Consider the following 18,710-nt stretch of genomic DNA (forward strand, 5'->3'; position numbering starts at 1 on the left):
TCCGGAGGCTGAGGCAGGGGAATCGCTTGAACCCGGAAGACGGAGGTTGTAGTGAGCCGAGATCGTGCCACTGCACTCCAGCCTGGTGACAGAGCAAGACTCTGTTCCCCCGCAAAAAAATTTACACTGCAATTTTATATATGTAGTGATTTCATATATGTAGTGATGTTATGTGGTGATTTTATGTACACTGCAATTTCATATATACCTATGTTTAATGAGACAGTATTTTTGGACACCTGAGAGTTTTTCATCACACAGTAATACCATCTATATAAATGTATCACATTATTTAAATTAATTACTAATATTTCAACTTCTATTTTGGACTGAAGGAATTGAATTGATTTATAAATTGTTCTTTTAGTCCTAAAATTCTATATGTATTCTCTGACTTTTATATTAAAAACTATTAAAGCTGGGCACGGTGGCTCATGCCTGTAATCCCAGTGCTTTGGGAGGCTGAGGCAGGGGGATAGCATGAGCCTAGGAGTTCAAGACCAGCATGGATAACATAGCAAGACCCTGTCTCTACACACACACAAAATTAGCCAGGTCCACACCTGACACGTGCCTGTGGTCCCAGCTACTCAGGACACTAAGGTGGAAGGATCACTTGGGCCTGGGAGGCAGAGGCTACAGTAAGCCATGACTGTGCCACTGCACTCCACTCCAGTGTGGGTGACAGAGTGAGACCCTGTCTTAAAAAAAGTTAAAAACTATCAAGTGTAGTGCATGTTTAATTTGGGGACTAAATACTTATTTTTAAGGGGGTGGTTAAAGTACTCGGCATTATTTAGTAAGTTAAAGCCTTGGGTTTTAAACCTGATTTGGAGTTGAGCTCTGGGAAGGAAAGGATGATTGATTCATAGCACCCTGAGACAGTCACGTACGATTTGAAAAGCAGATGTACTCTAAGGCTATCAAAATAAAAATAACACCAAGTACTATGCTTATCTCTTAAAGTCATGTTGTTTTCTGCAAGGTGTTAAAAATGAAAATAAGATTGTTCTAATAACATTTAAGTTTCATAAGTATATGTGTATGATACAAGCAAGATTGATGGGTAACTATTTGCAGTATAGTTTTTTTAGAATGATGTACTTTTAGATTGATTTTCCAGACCGCTGAAATAAAAAACACTCAGTTTAATTTGAAATAATGGGAACGTTGGCTCTGATGCCGTGACTTTAAGTGTATACATGCCCAACTGTGAATGGATTAAGCTCATCATTGGCGTTGCATTGAAGTCATTCAGAGATTCTCTTTTGCCATTGCAGGTAGAGCGGGAAAAGGCCATTCTTTTGGCCAACCTACAGGAGTCACAGACACAGCTGGAACACACCAAGGGGGCACTGACGGAGCAGCATGAGCGGGTGCACCGGCTCACAGAGCACGTCAATGCCATGAGGGGCCTGCAAAGCAGCAAGGAGCTCAAGGCTGAGCTGGACGGGGAGAAGGGCCGGGACTCAGGGGAGGAGGCTCATGATTATGAGGTGGACATCAATGGCTTAGAGATTCTTGAATGCAAATACAGGGTGGCAGTAACTGAGGTGATTGATCTGAAAGCAGAAATTAAGGCCTTAAAGGAGAAATATAATAAATCTGTAGAAAACTACACTGACGAGAAGGCCAAATATGAGAGTAAAATTCAGATGTATGATGAGCAGGTGACAAACCTTGAGAAGACCACCAAGGAGAGTGGGGAGAAGATGGCCCACATGGAGAAGGAGTTGCAAAAGATGACCAGCATAGCCAACGAAAATCACAATACCCTTAATACGGCCCAGGATGAGTTAGTGACATTCAGTGAGGAGTTAGCTCAGCTTTACCACCACGTGTGTCTGTGTAATAATGAAACTCCCAACAGGGTCATGCTGGATTACTATAGGCAGAGCAGAGTCACCCGCAGTGGCAGCCTGAAAGGGCCTGATGATCCCAGAGGACTTTTGTCCCCACGATTAGCCAGGCGGGGTGTGTCATCCCCGGTAGAAACAAGGACCTCATCTGAACCAGTTGCAAAAGAAAACACAGAGGCCAGCAAAGAACCAAGCCCAACTAAGACCCCCACAATCTCTCCTGTTATTACTGCCCCACCATCATCTCCAGTATTGGATACAAGTGACATCCGCAAAGAGCCAATGAATATCTACAACCTTAATGCCATAATCCGGGACCAAATCAAGCATCTGCAGAAAGCTGTGGACCGGTCCTTGCAACTGTCTCGCCAAAGAGCAGCAGCTCGGGAGCTAGCCCCCATGATTGATAAAGACAAGGAAGCCTTAATGGAAGAGATCCTCAAGCTCAAGTCCCTGCTGAGCACCAAACGGGAGCAGATCGCCACATTGAGGGCAGTGCTGAAAGCCAACAAGCAGGTAATCTCATTCTACTGGTGAAAGCATGCTAGTCAAAGCTTTCTTAGCTAATTCATTCCCTAATTTTATTGAGTATCCAGTATCATCAAGATGACAGTTCAGATTCTTGGTCAGTGGAGAAATAAAACTATGTCCCAGTGCCAGACCGGAATGTTGTAATAATTACTATGTTTAAATGAGTGAGTGGCTGAAATATCCATGCCCAGCTAGGTAGAGGCAGAGGTGAGGAAGTTAAAGCAGGAACACAGAGGACCCAGATGCCTTTCTGCAGATAGAGAAAGGTGGTTCAGGCGGTGCTGGGCTGAAGCCTGGCAGTGAGTGACTGTGGAAACAGGAGATGGAGATTGGCAGAATAAGCTGACAAGGCAGGTTACACCAGCTAGGGAGATACAGCAAGAAAGACAGACACCCCGCAGGCAGCTGGAGCAAACAAGGAAATCTGGGTGCAGACGGTGAAGAAGGTCTGCTGGTCAATAACTGGAACCCAGCTTTGGACCTGGAGGTTCAGATTCAAGACTCAATTTCTAGGGGTATAGCAAGTTATTATTTATTTTTTTATTATTATTGTTTCGAGACAGTCTTTCTCTGTTGCCCAGGCTGGGGTGCAGTGGCGCCATCTCGGCTCACTGCCACCTCCACCTCCTGGGTTCAAGCGATTCTCCTGCCTCAGCCTCCCAAGTAGCAGGGATTACAGGCATGTGCTGCCATGCCTGGATAATTTTTTGTATTTTCTGTAGAGACGGGATTCCGACATATTGTCTAGGCTGGTCTTGAACTCCTGACCTCAAGTGATCTGCCCGCCTCAGCCTCCCAAAGTGTTGGGATTATAGGCGTGAGCCACCGCACCCTGCTAAGTATAGCAAGATTAAAAGGAGTGTTTTGTTTTTCATCCCAAACTTAGAGAAACAAAAGTGCTAAATAAATGAGCAAGTCAGGGATGAAGGGCAAGACAGCTGTGAGCAACTGAGTGCTTAAAGAAACAAAGCCAGGCAGATCGTTACCAACAAATTAAACAGTTCGGGGCCACTTTAGCAAGCAAATGAGAGAGCGAGAAAGACAGAGTGTGAGATAGTATGAGAATGAGCTCTACCTGTGCCGGTGACCGCATATCTGAAATTTAGGTTCATTTGGGATGTTAACTCAGCTGGGTCAGAGCTTAAGTAATAGGGAGCTTTTCCTAGCTATTCATCTTGTCCTCCTGGACAAGTAGTAATCTTACAACATAGCCTAATTCCCAGCTCTCTGTGATGAGTGAATTTGTTTTCCACCCTTGAGTTTTACCTGGGTGGGAGTGCTGCGAGATATAGGCAGGAAAATTCTTTTCTCATTTGTTTAGTTATATTTGAGAAAGGTGCTGAGTAAATGTTGGTGTTGATAAAGAGAAGCAACAAAGCACCAAATGCCTTCTTGCAAATGCAAGCAGTGCCAGTGAATGCTAGGTCATGGGAGCTCTAGCTCTTTGGGGAATGAGGGTTAATTTCAGATTCAGAGTGCCTTCTCCATTTGCCATCATCTGGGGGAAACCACACCCTTATTACATCATCTACAGTGCAGCTTTAGCGCACTCATCTCTAGTGCCCATAAATCTATTCATATAATTGACATTTATACCATAAGCTATAATATTGTTTGCACTATTAACATGTTTTATATAAACCTAAGGGCAAAATATGACTTTATCTTGTGTTGCCACTTTAGAGAAATAGAAAAGGTGGCCAGGCAAGGTGACTCACGCCTGTAATCCCAGCACTTTGGGAGGCCGAGGTGGTCAGGAGTTCAAGATCAGCCTGGCCAATATGGTGAAACCCCATCTCTACTAAAAATACAAAAATCAGCCGGGAGTGGCAGCACACATCTGTAGTCCCAGCTACTCGGGAGGCAGAGACAGGAGAATCGCTTGAACCTGGGAGGCAGAGGTTGCAGTGAGCAGAGATCGCGCCATTGCATTCCAGCCTGGGTGACAGAGTGAGACTCCATCTNAGAGAGAGAGAAATAGAAAAGATTAGGGTGAATGAAGAATTTATGAGATATTCAGAGTGGTCATAAATAACCATAAGACTTACACAACCTTTATCAAGAACATGCTATCCTGGGGCATTCTTGGTCAACCCATCAGATAACTCCTCTGATTTCTTCCTTTTTTTTTTTTTAAATATACATTTTTCCCCCTCCCGCTTGACTTCTTCCTAAAGGTTGAACATTAACAACCTTTAGAAACCTAGATCTATAAAAATGTCAAGATGGTTAACTGAAATATAGATAAGGACACTTGGCCAACCAACAGAGACTAATTTGTGAACAGGCATTCATTGATTACATATTTTCTGGGAGGCGGTAAGTAGGGATGCAAAAATAAATGACATAATCTAGTAGGAGTTCCACAATTGCCTGTAGCTGTTTACAAGATAAGACTTACCAAGCACTTTAGCGTGATGTAAACAGTACCACAAGAATTAAGAACAGAACAAAGCATTCCTCGCTGAAGTTTTCTTTTCACAGTGTTTTGTGGTACAGGTTGAGTATGCCTTTTTCAAAATGTTCAGGACCAGAAATGTTTCAGATTTTGGATTTTGGAAATTTGCATATATACATAATGTGATATCTTGGGGATGGGATCCAAGTCCAAGCATGAAATTGACTTCTGTTTCATGTATTCCTATATACATAGCCTGCAGGTAATTTTATACAATATTTTAAATAATTTTGTGGCTGAAACAAAGTTTTGACTGCGACTCATTACATGAGGTGAGGTGTAGAATTTTGTGGCATTGTGTCAGCACTCAAAAGGTTTCAGATTTTGAAGCATTTTGGATTTTGGATTAAGGATGCTCAGCCTGTACCATTGGCATTACATTAGAGTTCCAGCCTATATGGGCTCAGTGAATTAAATGAATTAGGTCTACATGTTTATGATGTTGGGCCTGTTGCTGTGATGCTTATGTGTCGTAAATAGCTTCAAGTATTAACAGATGACATTCACTATATTTAGACATTGTGGAATGTTCATTTTTAAGGTTGGGGTGAGAATTCTGGGATATAAGGGGAAAAAAGGAAATCTCCCTGTTTTAAAAAGGTATTCTACTATACAGCCATAAGAAAGAATGAGATCATGTCATTTGCAGTGACATGGTTGGAGCTGAGGCCATTATCCTTAGCAAACTAATGCAGGAACAGAAAACCAGATACCACATGTTCTCACTTATTAGTGGGAGCTAAATGACGAGGACACATGGACACATAGAGGGGAACAACACACACTGGTTCTTATTGGAGGTTGAAGGGTGAGAGGAAGGAGAGGATCAGGAAAAATAATGAATGAATACTGGGCTTAATACCTGGGTGAAGAAATAACTGGTACAGCAAACCCCCGTGACACACATTTACCTATCTAACAAACCTGCACATCCTGCACATGTACCTCTGAACTTAAAAGTTAACAAAATAAATAGACATTCTGTAGTCTCTATGAATCTTCTCATTTATTTAAGGATTTTTTCATAGGCACAGTGCCTTCTGATGCAGTTTTTAAGGCTGAGGTGAGAATTCTGGGGTATAGGGGGGAAAAAAGGAAATCTCCCTGTTTTAAAATAGGCATTCTACTATACAGCCATAAGAAAGAATGAGATCATGTCATTTGCAGGGACATGGTTGAAGTTGGAGGCCATTATCCTTAGCAAACTAATGCAGGAACAGAAAACCAGTTACTGCATGTTCTGGTGCACATATGTACACAGCCTGAAGGTAATAACATAAGCATTTACTGACTTCATCAGAAGGCACGGCACATGCCTTCTGATGAACTCAGTAAATGCTTATGAAGCACCATCCATCTAGCACTGTGCTAGATGCTGAAGATTCAAAGTAGACTAACATATTGTCCCTGCCTTCCAGAAGACTCAGCCTCCTGGGAATATCCGGATAGAAACACAATTACAGTTCAGCATTACATGTGCTGTAATCCAAGTTATGAGAACAATTTAGAGGAAGCAACTAAGGTTTCCTAGAGGAGCGAAAAAGACTTCACAGAAGCAATTATACCTTAGTTTGTTCTTAAAGGATAAGGAGTTGTTTTCCAGAGGAGGAGGAAATAATTCCAGACAGAACAATAGGTAGAGAGGCTTAGGAGTGACAGAATAGAATGATATATTCAGGAAATGCTCACAAAGGTCTATGTGGCTGGAAATAAGACTTTTTTTATTTAGAAAGTCAACTTTGGAATGTGCAGAGAATATGCTGAATGCAGACCTCAGCAAATCCAATGGGTTATGGTTACTTAAAAATTACTTAATTCTGGAAAAGCTTTGCATAGTCTGTGGACAAACGAATCCACAAACAAAACTGAGGCTTTGGGGTATTTGTCACAAATAGTAAATGAATATGTTCTTCTATTTCAGATCTAGCTCTTCTTTTATTCTCCTCTTTATTCCCTTTAGATGCTGACCATGGGACTCTATGCTTACAAATTTGTTACATCTACATTTTCACAACTTAAATATAATTTTCTGTTCTAAATGAATATGTGTCTAAGCTTTTTAAACACTAAACAACTGCCATTTTTCCCCAGGTCAATTTCTGCATTCTGGATAATTTTCTGAATCTGTAATATTTCTGAAGATTCTTCCAAGTATTAATACTACAGAACATACAGAAGTATTTTATGAATAAAGTCTCATTTTAATCTGAATTCAAATTCAATCAAAACTCATAAGAAACTACTTCGGAATCAAAACAGTAACAAAGTACCCTATCCCAACATTGGTTTAGTAAAGAAAGAATTTATTTCTATAGATGTTGGCATTTTACATATGAAGATTTGAAACTGCCCATTTCAAGTACAAAAAGAAACATTAAAAACCAGGGTAGTCTTCCTGGGAAATCCCATTAGTAATGGATTTTTGTACTAGTAATAGGGTTTTTCATTAGTATGGGATATTTGTATGGACTCTCAAAAGTTATTTCCACTTTGTAAAAATAATGTGTTTCCAGTTTGGTTTCAATATGCAAACTGTGTGCTATGCATCAAACAGGTAGTCCCTAAGTAAACACTGATTTTATGCATTGATTCAATGTGGGATTTTTTTAATTTTTTAATTTTTTTTTATTTGAGATGGAGTTCCGCTCGTTACCCAGGCTGGAGTGCAATGGCGCGATCTTGGCTCACCGCAACCTCTGCCTCCTGGGTTCAGGCAATTCTCCTGCCTCAGCCTCCTGAGTAGCTGGGATTACAAGCACGCGCCACCATGCCCAGCTAATTTTTTGTATTTTTAGTAGAGACGGGATTTCACCGTGTTGACCAGGATGGTCTCGATCTCTTGACCTCGTGATCCACCCGCCTCGGCCTCCCAAAGTGCTGGGATTACAGGCGTGAGCCACCGCGCCCGGCTGGGTTTTTTTTTTAACTTGCTACTGTGTGCCAGGCTAGCTCTTGATTTGAAACACTGTTAATTCCAAGAAATTCAGACATGCTCAAATCCCAGATTCAAACAAATGGTTTTCACTCATTCAACATTTTGTAACCCCTACTTTTATGGAGATTTTTAAACAACTATATTTGACTATAATTCATTGTTTGGACAAATTGTATGCAAATTAGAAAGCAGTTATTTATTACTTCTTTCTCTTAAACATATAATAACATGGATTTATAGTTTATCATATATTCATATTATAAATTACAATGGTATATGTCTTTTATTCTGTGTTTTGGACCCACTGAGCACAGGTGACAAAATTTGAGTTCTAACGTATTCCAATTTGATTATTCCAACTGAAGCTCTGCTTCTTTACTAACTTCTTGGTAAAGTTTTTCTTGTATAAAGTTTCATTCTGGCTCCCTTTTTGTCCTAAAATCCCATGCCTTCAGCAATCTGCATTAAATATTTATTAAACTACTGTCATTCTCTTAGCTCCTGATACTTTGGCTCACAGCTGGCCTCTAGGGCAATTTAATCACATTATAAATTCACAACACATTTGACATTAAAGAAAAACTTCCTGGCTGGGCGTGGTGGCTCACACCTGTAATCCCAGCACTTTGGGAGGCTGAGGCGGGTGGATCATCTGAGGTCAGGAGTTTGAGACTGTCCTGACCAACATGGTGAAACCTCGTCTCTACTGAAAAATACAAAAAATTAGCAATTTTGTGATTTTTTTTTTAAAAAAAGAAAGAAAAAAGAAATGAAAGTATGATTTTTTTTATTTAAAAAAAAAAAGAAAAACTTCCTGTGTCCCAAGTGCATACCTATGTGTATATGGCTTAAATCAATTTCACTTTCCTTTTATAAAAGAGCATAATAGGCCCAGCATGAAACAATCTGTATGATGGATTTTCCTGATACGAAAATTGTAAGCAGTGTGATTTTTCTGCTTTAGACAGCTGAGGTGGCGCTAGCTAATCTCAAGAACAAATATGAAAATGAAAAAGCAATGGTGACTGAAACCATGACAAAGCTTAGAAATGAACTGAAGGCTTTGAAAGAAGATGCTGCAACCTTCTCATCCCTGAGAGCAATGTTTGCAACAAGGTAACAGTATTTTCTTCCTAAGACTGGGTGTGGTATGTGGGGAAAAGCCTTTAAAGTTCACAGCTCTGTCTTTGTGCATGCTGAGTGTATTTGGTATATAGTCTAGGATGGTAAAGTGTGAAGAAAATATGTGGAATTCCACTCTGACATATACAAAGTCAAACCTTCTGTGCTGTTTTCCAGAGTCCCCTACTGAGCATTCTGGATCCAGAAATTCTATTACATAAAAATATTTTTATGTAAGGTAATATTAATAGACTGTTTGTAGAACTTATGCACCCCAAAGAAATAGAGTCTCCCTCCAAATGAAAAGCTTTCAATAAGAAAAAAAAAAAAAAACATTTCCTAGGATAACTAAATATTATATTATCACTCCTGCAATACAGTTCTGTGATGGAAGTACATGAAAGTATAGAAAAGTGCCTTACTTATCCTTAGTACTGTGCAAGAAGATACCGTCATAATGAAGGTTAATAGTCATCATATCAACTAATTACTTAGAATATATATGTATTTTTTTGAGACAGAGTCTCACTGTCACCCAGGCTGGAGGGCAATGGCACGATCCTGGCTCACTGCAACTGCTGCCTCCCAGGTTCAAGCAGTTCTCCTGCCTTAGCCTCCCAGAGATTCACTCTTGTTACCCAGGCTGGAGTGCAATGGTGTGATCTCGACTCACTGCAACCTCCATCTCCCAGGTTCAAGCGATTCTCATGCCTCAGCCTCCTGAGTAGCTGGGGTTACAGGCGTGCGCCACCATGCCCAGCTAATTTTTATATTTTTGGTAGATACGGGGTTTCACCATGTTGCCTGGGCTGATCTCGAACTTCTGACCTCAGGTGATCCACCCACCTCAGCCTCCCAAAGTACTGGGATTACAGATGTAAGCCACCACACCGGCCTATATTTTGTTTTTAAACATGAAGTGATTGTTAAGAATGTGTTCGATTTGAAGTTTTCAGAATCTTGGGATTTTCAATATACTGTTGAAATACATTTTTTGTTGTCACAATGCAGTGTCAAGAAAATCCTCCTTTTTTTTTTTTTTTTTTTTTTTTTTTTTTTTTTTGTTTTTTTTTTTTTGAGATAGGGTTTCCCTCTGTTGCCCAGGCTGAATGCAGTGGTGCCATCTCAGTTCACTGCAGCCTGGACATCTGGGCTCAGGCAACCCTCCCACCTCAGTCTCCCGAATAGCTGGATCTGCAGGCTTGCACCACCACACCTGCTCATTTTTGTATTTTTGTGGAGGCAGGGTCTTGCCATGCTGCTCAGGCTGGTCTCAAACTCCTGGGCTCAAAAAATCCGTCCACCTCAGCCTCCAAAAGTCCTGAGATTATGGGTGTGCACCATCATGCCTGACCAAACCTCACCAATTACATGTCTTGTATGATGCAAACTTGGTGCAAAATTCCCAAATAATTACTAAGGCTTTACTTGCAGACTTGGTAAATGATTTACATGTAGCTGATACAAGTGTTAAAAATGAAACAAATCTCTTGAACTTTAAAGGAGTCCCCCAGAATCTGTCCGTCTTTCTTTGTATGTTAGGAGAGTACAGGCTTAAGCCGAGACCTTGTGATTGAATCTCTTGGAGATGGCAGTGAGAAGGCTGAGTGCCGAGAGCCTGCAGGGGTGCAGAGGAACTAGAGGGAACTGACTTCTGGGTCTCAGGGCATGGCAGTGTTTGGGAATAGAATGTGTTTACCTCTGGCCACTATGGTGGACAGGATAGAGAATAGGAATGGGGCACAATGTCCCCCTCTTTGATGAAAGAATCAAGATTATATTTGGAATCAAGAAAACATAAATTTCCTCTTTGAGAAGGAAATTTTTAAAAATGTCAAAAACATTTCAAGTCTGAATCTGATTTATATAAGAAGTATTATCCCCTAGCCAGGCACGGTGGCTCAATGCCTGTAATCCCAGCACTTTGGGAGGCTGAGACAGGTGGATCACCTGAGGTCAGGAGTTCAAGACCAGCCTGGCCAACATGGTAAAACCCCATCTCTACTAAAAATACAAAAATTAGCAGGACATGGTGGCATGCACCTGTAATCCCCACTACTCAGGAGGCTGAGGCAGGAGAATTGCTTGAACCTGGGAGGTGGAGATTGCAGTGAGCCAGGATTGCGCCACTGCCCTCTAGCCTGGGTGACAGAGTAAGACTCCCTCTCAAATAATAATAATAATAAAAAATAATTATTATCCCCAAATTGTCCATTTTCACAGACTTTTTTCTGGCATGAACAATAATCTGTTATTCATATTTTAGTGGGTAAATAAACTCAGGAAAAAAAAAACTCAGAATGAGCTTTTTCCCCACACCATATCTCCCTTCCAAATGTATATGTGCTCAGGTTTTGCCATTGGTAAGGAAAAAAGATCACTGAGCTTATCTTCCTTTTTCGGCACAAGTATGAAACCTGAATAAAGATGTTTCAGAGAGTCTTGTGCAAATCTTGGTTTTTGCAGGGTTTTTTGTTTTTTGACAACTCATTGTTCTATCATCTGGTTGAGAAATCACTGAAAATATTCAGTTTTCTAATTCAGGCAAATTAGTCAAATTGACAAGAGCAACAGCTGCAATCGATACTAAATTAAACTAAAATGTATAAATATAGATAAGGAATATTTTCTTTATAGACATTATTCTTTTGGATACTACAGGCATAGCCTATAATAAGATTGTCACATTCCTCTAAAGAATACGTTATACAGTAAAAAGAGCTACTGTAAGACATTTCAGGTACTGTGGACATTGTGTGAAACTTGACTGTTTTTCTGATGTTACACAGCAGCCCCACAATAACTCTGTCCCTGGGGTTTAAGTTGTTGTCCATTAAGACTGTTTCTATATGGACTGGGTGCAGTGGCTGATACCTGTAATCCCAGCACTTTGGGAGAACGAGGCAGAAAGATCACTTGAGGCCAGGAGTTGAAGACCAGCCTGGCCAACATGGTGAAACCCTGTCTCTACTAAAAAAAAAAAATACAAAAATTAGCCAGGCGTGGTGGTGCACTCCTATAATCCCACCTACTCGGGAGACTGAGTCATGAGAATCACTTGAACCTCGGAGGCGGAGGTTGCAGTAAGCCAAAATCATGCCACCGTACTCCAGCCTGGGTGATAGAGCAAGACTCAGTCTTAAAAAACAAAACAACAACAAAAATAATAAAAATTTAAACATCCCATATATACTTCATTGTATGGATGAACACACATTCCAACTTTCTGCTATTATAGGTTATCTACATTCTTTTGCTAGACCTTTGAACCAGTCTTCTAAATTTCTAAATTTCAGTCAAATTTATTACTTTTCAACTTAAGTCCCAAATTCAGCTTCACCAAGATTTTCCCCTGACCAGCTTCCCTGTTTTGGTTCCAGATGTGATGAATATGTCACCCAGTTGGATGAGATGCAGAGACAGTTAGCAGCCGCAGAGGATGAGAAGAAGACTCTAAACACTTTGTTACGAATGGCTATCCAGCAAAAACTCGCCCTGACCCAGAGGCTGGAGGACTTAGAGTTTGACCATGAGCAGTCCCGACGCAGCAAAGGCAAACTTGGAAAGAGCAAGATCGGCAGCCCTAAAGTAAGTGGGGAGGCATCAGTCACCGTGCCCACCGTAGACACTTACCTCCTGCATAGTCAGGGCCCACAGACACCCAACATTCGGGTCAGCAGTGGCACTCAGAGGAAAAGGTATGCATGCAGCGATCTTCATGGTACGGTGCAGTGGCCAGATTTTAGTTAACTGCAAAAATAAATGTGCTCTTGTTGTGGAGGATGGAGGAGGGGAAGGAAAAGAAAAAACGGGAGCTGGCCTATAAATGGGCCTTGCTAACGTGGGTCTTTCCAGATCAAAACCTTTTTGATAACTGTGTTTATGTAGTCCTTTCTAACCCCCTGCCCAACTTCTCCTCTTGATTAATCGTAATATAATTTTCAAGTGTCTGTTAATATTTTTGCTACTCTTTGTATATATAAATATGCCTCTCCCTTACCTCCAACCTAAGAATTGGTAGATAAAGTTGGATATTAAGAATGAAGCTGTGTTCTACCTGGGTTCTAATTTTAAAAGTCATTGTACCTTTGGAAATGGTGCTGTTTATCAGCTTCTCTTTAACGGGGCAAGGATATGAATCTGTTCTCTTAGGGAAACTTTTGTCCATTTGACCAAAACTGATGACGGACTGAAAGTGGGTGTCTATATTTAGATTAAATGGGATGGAATACGCATAGTCCTTTTCTTGAAAGCAGGTTTTTGAGCTTTTTCGTTTGGCGTGGGAATATTGCCCAGAGAAACCACTTGTAAGGTTTTTAGGGGCTTGATTTTGTGACCTCTTTCCAGAGTCCTGCCTGTTGAGTTACTTACCCTGTATTTTCGATTAATGGTAACATTTTTATTTTAGGAGCTTTTTCGTTAAAGACTCAAATAATATATTTTCCGTTTGTGGTTGAAACTGACTAACTTTAATAAATCTCTTTTCCAGTATCCAGAGCAGTTTCCAAATAGGGTTGTATCCTGATGTGGAAACTTTAAAAAAAAAAAAAAAAATAGCAAAACTCTTGATTTACATATTAAAAAAATTAAATGCCGGTATAAATAATGTTGTCACTGGTGAGGCATTGAAAGGTAATTAAAGTAAAACTTTTTTGTTTCCTATATGTATTTTTCTTGGATCTCCTGCAAGACAATTTTCACCTTCCCTTTGTGATCAGAGCCGTCCCAGGACTTCAGGGGCTTCCTACCTACAGAATTTATTAAGAGTTCCCCCTGATCCCACCTCCACAGAATCATTTCTTCTGAAGGGCCCCCCTTCCATGAGTGAATTCATCCAAGGGCACCGGCTCAGCAAGGAAAAAAGGTTAACCGTGGCTCCACCAGGTAAACATTTTTTCCTTGGGTTCATGTGATGCAAATGATTAGTTGAATAGACTCTCCCCTTCCTTCCAGTCACTCAGGCCCCCCAGCCTCAGAGTCTACCTTTCATGATGTGTAAATTCCTACAATTGGCCAGGCGCGGTGGCTCATGCCTGTAATCCCAGCACCTTGGGAGGCCGAGGTGGGCAGATCACGAGGTCAGGAGTTCGAGACAAGCCTGGCCAACAAGGTAAAACCCCGTCTCTACTAAAAATATAAAAAATTAGCCAGGCGTGGTGATGCGCGCTCATAATCCTAGCTACTTGGGAGGCTGAAGCACAAGAATCACTTGAACTCAGAAGACAGAGGTTGCAGTGAGCCAAGATTGCGCCACTGCACTCCAGCCTGGGTGACAGAGCGAGACTCTGTCTCAAAAACAAAACAAAACAAAAAAATAAATAAATTCCTATAATTCAAGTAAAAACTGCCTTATACTTAGCGTCCCATTTCCTCCTTCACTCACGTTCCGTAGAATGATGGACTTCGATTTAACAGCCAAAGATGGAAAATGGGAGTTGGAAGGAATGGGATAGGTAAAGGGAAATTAGCAACAAGCACAAAACACACACACACTTGGATCTTATTTGCAGTTTGGTAGCTCATGGCAATTCCATCTTGGTCATATTTGGCCAGTTCTCTCTTATCATTTTCAATGTAATTTCCTTAAAGGGAGCAATATGTATGACAAGGCTTTGGGCTGATTTCCTTTTGTAGTGACTCAGAATGTCTCCTCAATCATTATATTGAGAATAAAAGCAAAACCCTCTACGATTTTGCTCCTCAAGAACATTTAGGTCTTAGTAGAATGTTCTTGTAGATTGCAAATCCCCGTTGGTTTATGCTGACCAACATGCTCACACTTGACCTTAGCTTCACTATTTTGCATTTTTCTTTCTTTCTTCCTTCCTTTCTTTCTTTCTTTTTACTTGTTCTATGAAGAGGCCTAAATTGAAAATGGGGCATAAGGCAAATAAAGAAAATGTGACTTCTTGCAAATAAAAATCATCCTTTTAAGGAATCCCTGCATGTGAGTATAGGGCAGAAGTGGCAAAGGAGCCCATAAACTAAAATAAGCTTAAGGGCAGCTGTTACTTGACTATTGCAGGAAAATCAAAAATAAAACTAATTCAAGTTAGTTATCGACAGTTAAAAATTGAGGAGATTTCACATGAGCATCAATATTTCTGGCCTCTTTTGGAAGACTCTGAATATCTGGCAGCCCTGGGTCTGCATTCACGCATGTCAACACGTTTGGAGCTCTGTAGGGGTGGCTGCTGTTAGGGCAAGCTTTGTACTTTGCCACAGTCCCCACTCCTCCTTATGACTTATTCCCAGCCTGCTGTCCTCATTTCTGTTCTCTCCTGGCCCTTCCTGTAGTCTTTGAGTTTACCACTGTTGCCATAGAATTATTTTTTCATTTTACCTTAATTCCTTTTTGCAAACCTCAGCCTTTGGATCTCTAATACTTTCCGTATCTGATTCATGGAATCAGCCTCCTGATTGGGATTAAAAGATGTGGTGTAGAAACTGATGGTGCATTTCACGTTCTAAAGGCGCTTGAGGAAATTGGTAGTGATAATGAGTTGAAATGGTGTAATAGCCAAAATAGACACCTAAAAAAAAAGTAACAACTGCTTGGTGTTTTTAATTTCATAACTGATTTCCTATTGTTTTAGACCTCCTTGGAAGGTACCTTGAAGTATTCTGTGAATCACCAAAGTGGTAACAATTTATCAGGATACCTAACTCGGATAAAACCCACAAAAGTCTTCTTTTTAGTGTTCCAAATGGATTTAGTAGCATTTGGAACTTGGAAAAGAAATTGGTATGATTAAGAAATAACTCCTATTGCCATTTAATTAAAAGGATAACATCTCAATAAGATTAAAAATTAATAATAAATGTTAACAATAACTTTTCATTTTTGTATGACTGGTTTTTGTTTACATGAATATATATTTTATATCGTCGTCATTACATTGTTTAAGCCATGAACATTATATCACAAGCTTTTCTATGTTGCTATGTAGTCTTGTTTTTTTGTTAAAGTTATTGTATTATAGATTTTGTTTCAGATGCTGTTATCACATTAATCACTACTTCACCTCTTGTCCACCGAGGTAGTTTTTCATTATTTGTTGTATTATAGAGCACTGCTGGGAATAGTCTCATGCATTCAACTTCTCATCTGTTACATTTTTCTCAAGCATGAGATCACTCCATTAAAAGTTGAACTTCTTTATGTTTTTTGCTCCATTCTGAAGTTGCTGTCAAGAAGGGTATATCAATGTACTAAAAGCCCATAAAACGCTTTCCCGTTTTCCCGCATTGGTAATCTTTCTACTACTTTATACACACTGTACACTTCTTACAACTTTAAAGTCAGTTAGCATACGTGAATGAGAGTACCAGTATAGTGTCTTAAACACTTTAGTTTTGAATAACCAGAAAATACCATTGACCTTAGAAATGATTGCTATGTATGAGATTAGAGGCCGGGCGCGGTGGTTCACACCTGTAATCCCAGCACTTTGGCAGGCTGAGGCAGGCGAATCGCTTGTGCTCAGGAGTTTTAGATCAGCCTGGGCAACATGGCAAAACCCCATCTCTACAAAAAATACAAAAATTAGGCAGGTGTGGTAGTGCACGCCTATAGTCCCAGATACTCAGGAGACTAAGATGGGATCCCTTGAGCTGGGGAGGTGGAGGTTTCAGTGAACTGAGATCACACCACTGCACTCCAGCCTGGGAGACAGAGTGAGACCACTGTCTTTAAAAAAAAAAAAAAAAAAAAAAGATTAGAGATATAAGGAATGTGGAATTCAGAATCATCACCAGACCAGAAGATCATACTAATGACAGTTTAACATAATGATAACCTTAATAATGATCACCATTTATTTAAAGTTAAAATAATAAAAGCGGAAAGGAAGTAAAGCTGTTATTATAGCCTTAGGAATTTTAAATTATGTATCATAGAACCAACCAGATTAATGCTTAGTTAAATGAATTGCTATAGAAAGTGACTGACCATCCACACCAAATGAATTGTAGCTTCTACAGATGTCTGCATTATTACCAAAATATGCTATTTTCCCTTGGCTGAACTATATAGGATAAGACATATCAAAGATTCTTTATGATGCTCGTACTATATAAAATGTTTTCATTAAGTCAAGAAAGAGAAAATATGCCATATATGATCACTTATGTTCTATATATAACTGTTATAAACTCATGGGAAATAATAGATTTTATTAGTATTTTTTAACCATCAGTTTCATTAACCATTATTAAATTTGTTAGCTGGGAACAGTATCTATTAATCATTTTAAAAGGACAATTCTCTATTAACTTATCAGAATGTTTTTGATAAGCATTGTTTTCTAAAATATATTGTTAGTACATCTTTTTAGGTGATTTTTAATTATTCTAATAAGCAGATATGGGCTTTATTTTTCTGTTGAGGACCATTGAAGCAATTACTCAACTAAAAATGCAATTTGTTTAATTTGTTTTTAATCCTTTGGTTGAGAAATTGAGAGAAATATGTCTCACTTAAAAATTTAAGACACAGGGCCAGGCGTGGTGGCTCACGCCTTTTATCCAAGCACTTTGGAGGCCAAGGCGGGCGGATCACCTGAGGTCGGGAGTTCAAGACCAGCCTGACCAACAGGGTGAAACCCCGTCTTTAAAAAAAAAAAAAAAAAAAAAAAAATTTAAGACACAGAACATGGCCGGGCATGGTGGCTTATGCCTGTAATCCCAGCACTTTGGGAGGCTGAGGCGGGCGGATCACCTGAGACCAGCCTGACCAACATGGAGAAACCCTCTCTCTATTAAAACAAACAAACAAACAAAAAAGACACAGAACATAGAATGCTATTTGTTCTATATAAGAGATACTTTCAAATAGATTTCACTTCTGTGAGACGGTGAACAGAAAACCTCATCTCCTTAAATGCATGATTTTTCAATTCTAGAGAATCCAACTATAGGGCGGTGCATTGATTTTCAACGTTAGTAGAACTTTTATACTAATTGATTAATGCAGTATACTGATTGATTTGCTGCATTAAAACAACCTTTTAAGGGAAAAATCTGGCTTTTCCCTCTGGCTGGCTCAGCTTCTGCAACCTCAGCCCTTGCAATTCCAGTGCTTCTGGCCGTGGCTTGCTTGTTGACTTTATTGTTCTTGACTTTATCCTTATCCTGGCCACAAATTCCAGTGTCCTTCCACAGACTCATCTTAGTTTTCACAGTTTCAGTCACCAGCTGATCTGAGAAGTGCCTACCAGCTTTGATGACCTTGACTCAAAAAGGATCCTGTTGTCATCCAGGAGTTTGTAATTAGGCAGCAAATTGTATGTCTTCACAAAATTATTGTCTATTTTTTAGCCAGCATTTTATCTTGACTCCTTAACTGCCTACCTATATCCTTCTCCCCCTCATCATCTTCTTCTTCATCATCTTACCATTTAATCAGTAATTACAATCAATCTGTCAGAACATGTAAAAGCAGTCCATGCAACTCACAGGCAGGAGTTGTTACTTCTGTAGTAAAGACCTGACTGCAGCATTTGCACAAGATAAATAGGAAATGGCAAACCTGGGGAAGCAAGTGTGAACTCAGTCTGGAAGTCGTAGCCTAAGCAGCTTGCTCTTCACTCTGCCTTTTCCATGTGGGGCTTTTCCTCTTAGATGTCTTGCTTCCCTGTATCATTTCAGTCTCCTCCCTCCCTCTGTTCCTACCTCCTTCCATCCCTCCCACCCTCTCTTTCTCTGACACAATGAATGACTCAGCTAGTTTAAGAGGATGGTATTATTTTGAAGTCTGAAAATGTTTCTATGATAGTTTAGATTTTACTGATTTTTTTTTTTTTTT

General features: G+C 40.0%; 1 protein-coding gene across 7 annotated transcripts in view; it reads left to right on the forward strand.

The window, feature by feature from the left end:
* The window catches only part of BICD1 (BICD cargo adaptor 1), a 288,717-nt gene that overhangs the window by 226,013 nt on the left and 43,994 nt on the right, over positions 1-18,710 (forward strand). For 4 of the 7 annotated variants that reach the window (XM_037731165.1, XM_017507899.2, XM_017507900.2 and 1 more), the window contains exons 5-7: positions 1,281-2,375; positions 8,748-8,899; positions 12,286-12,493. In XM_037731165.1, coding sequence (XP_037587093.1) covers positions 1,281-2,375; positions 8,748-8,899; positions 12,286-12,493 — 1,455 coding nt within the window. Of the gene's footprint in view, positions 1-1,280; positions 2,376-8,747; positions 8,900-12,285; positions 12,604-13,595; positions 13,790-18,710 lie in introns of all 7 variants that reach the window. The other 3 variants (XM_037731164.1, XM_017507902.2, XR_005196772.1) reach the window with 2 other exon arrangements.

This window comes from Cebus imitator, unplaced genomic scaffold (assembly GCF_001604975.1).
Source record: "Cebus imitator isolate Cc_AM_T3 unplaced genomic scaffold, Cebus_imitator-1.0 Scaffold385, whole genome shotgun sequence".
Taxonomy (NCBI): domain Eukaryota; kingdom Metazoa; phylum Chordata; class Mammalia; order Primates; family Cebidae; genus Cebus; species Cebus imitator.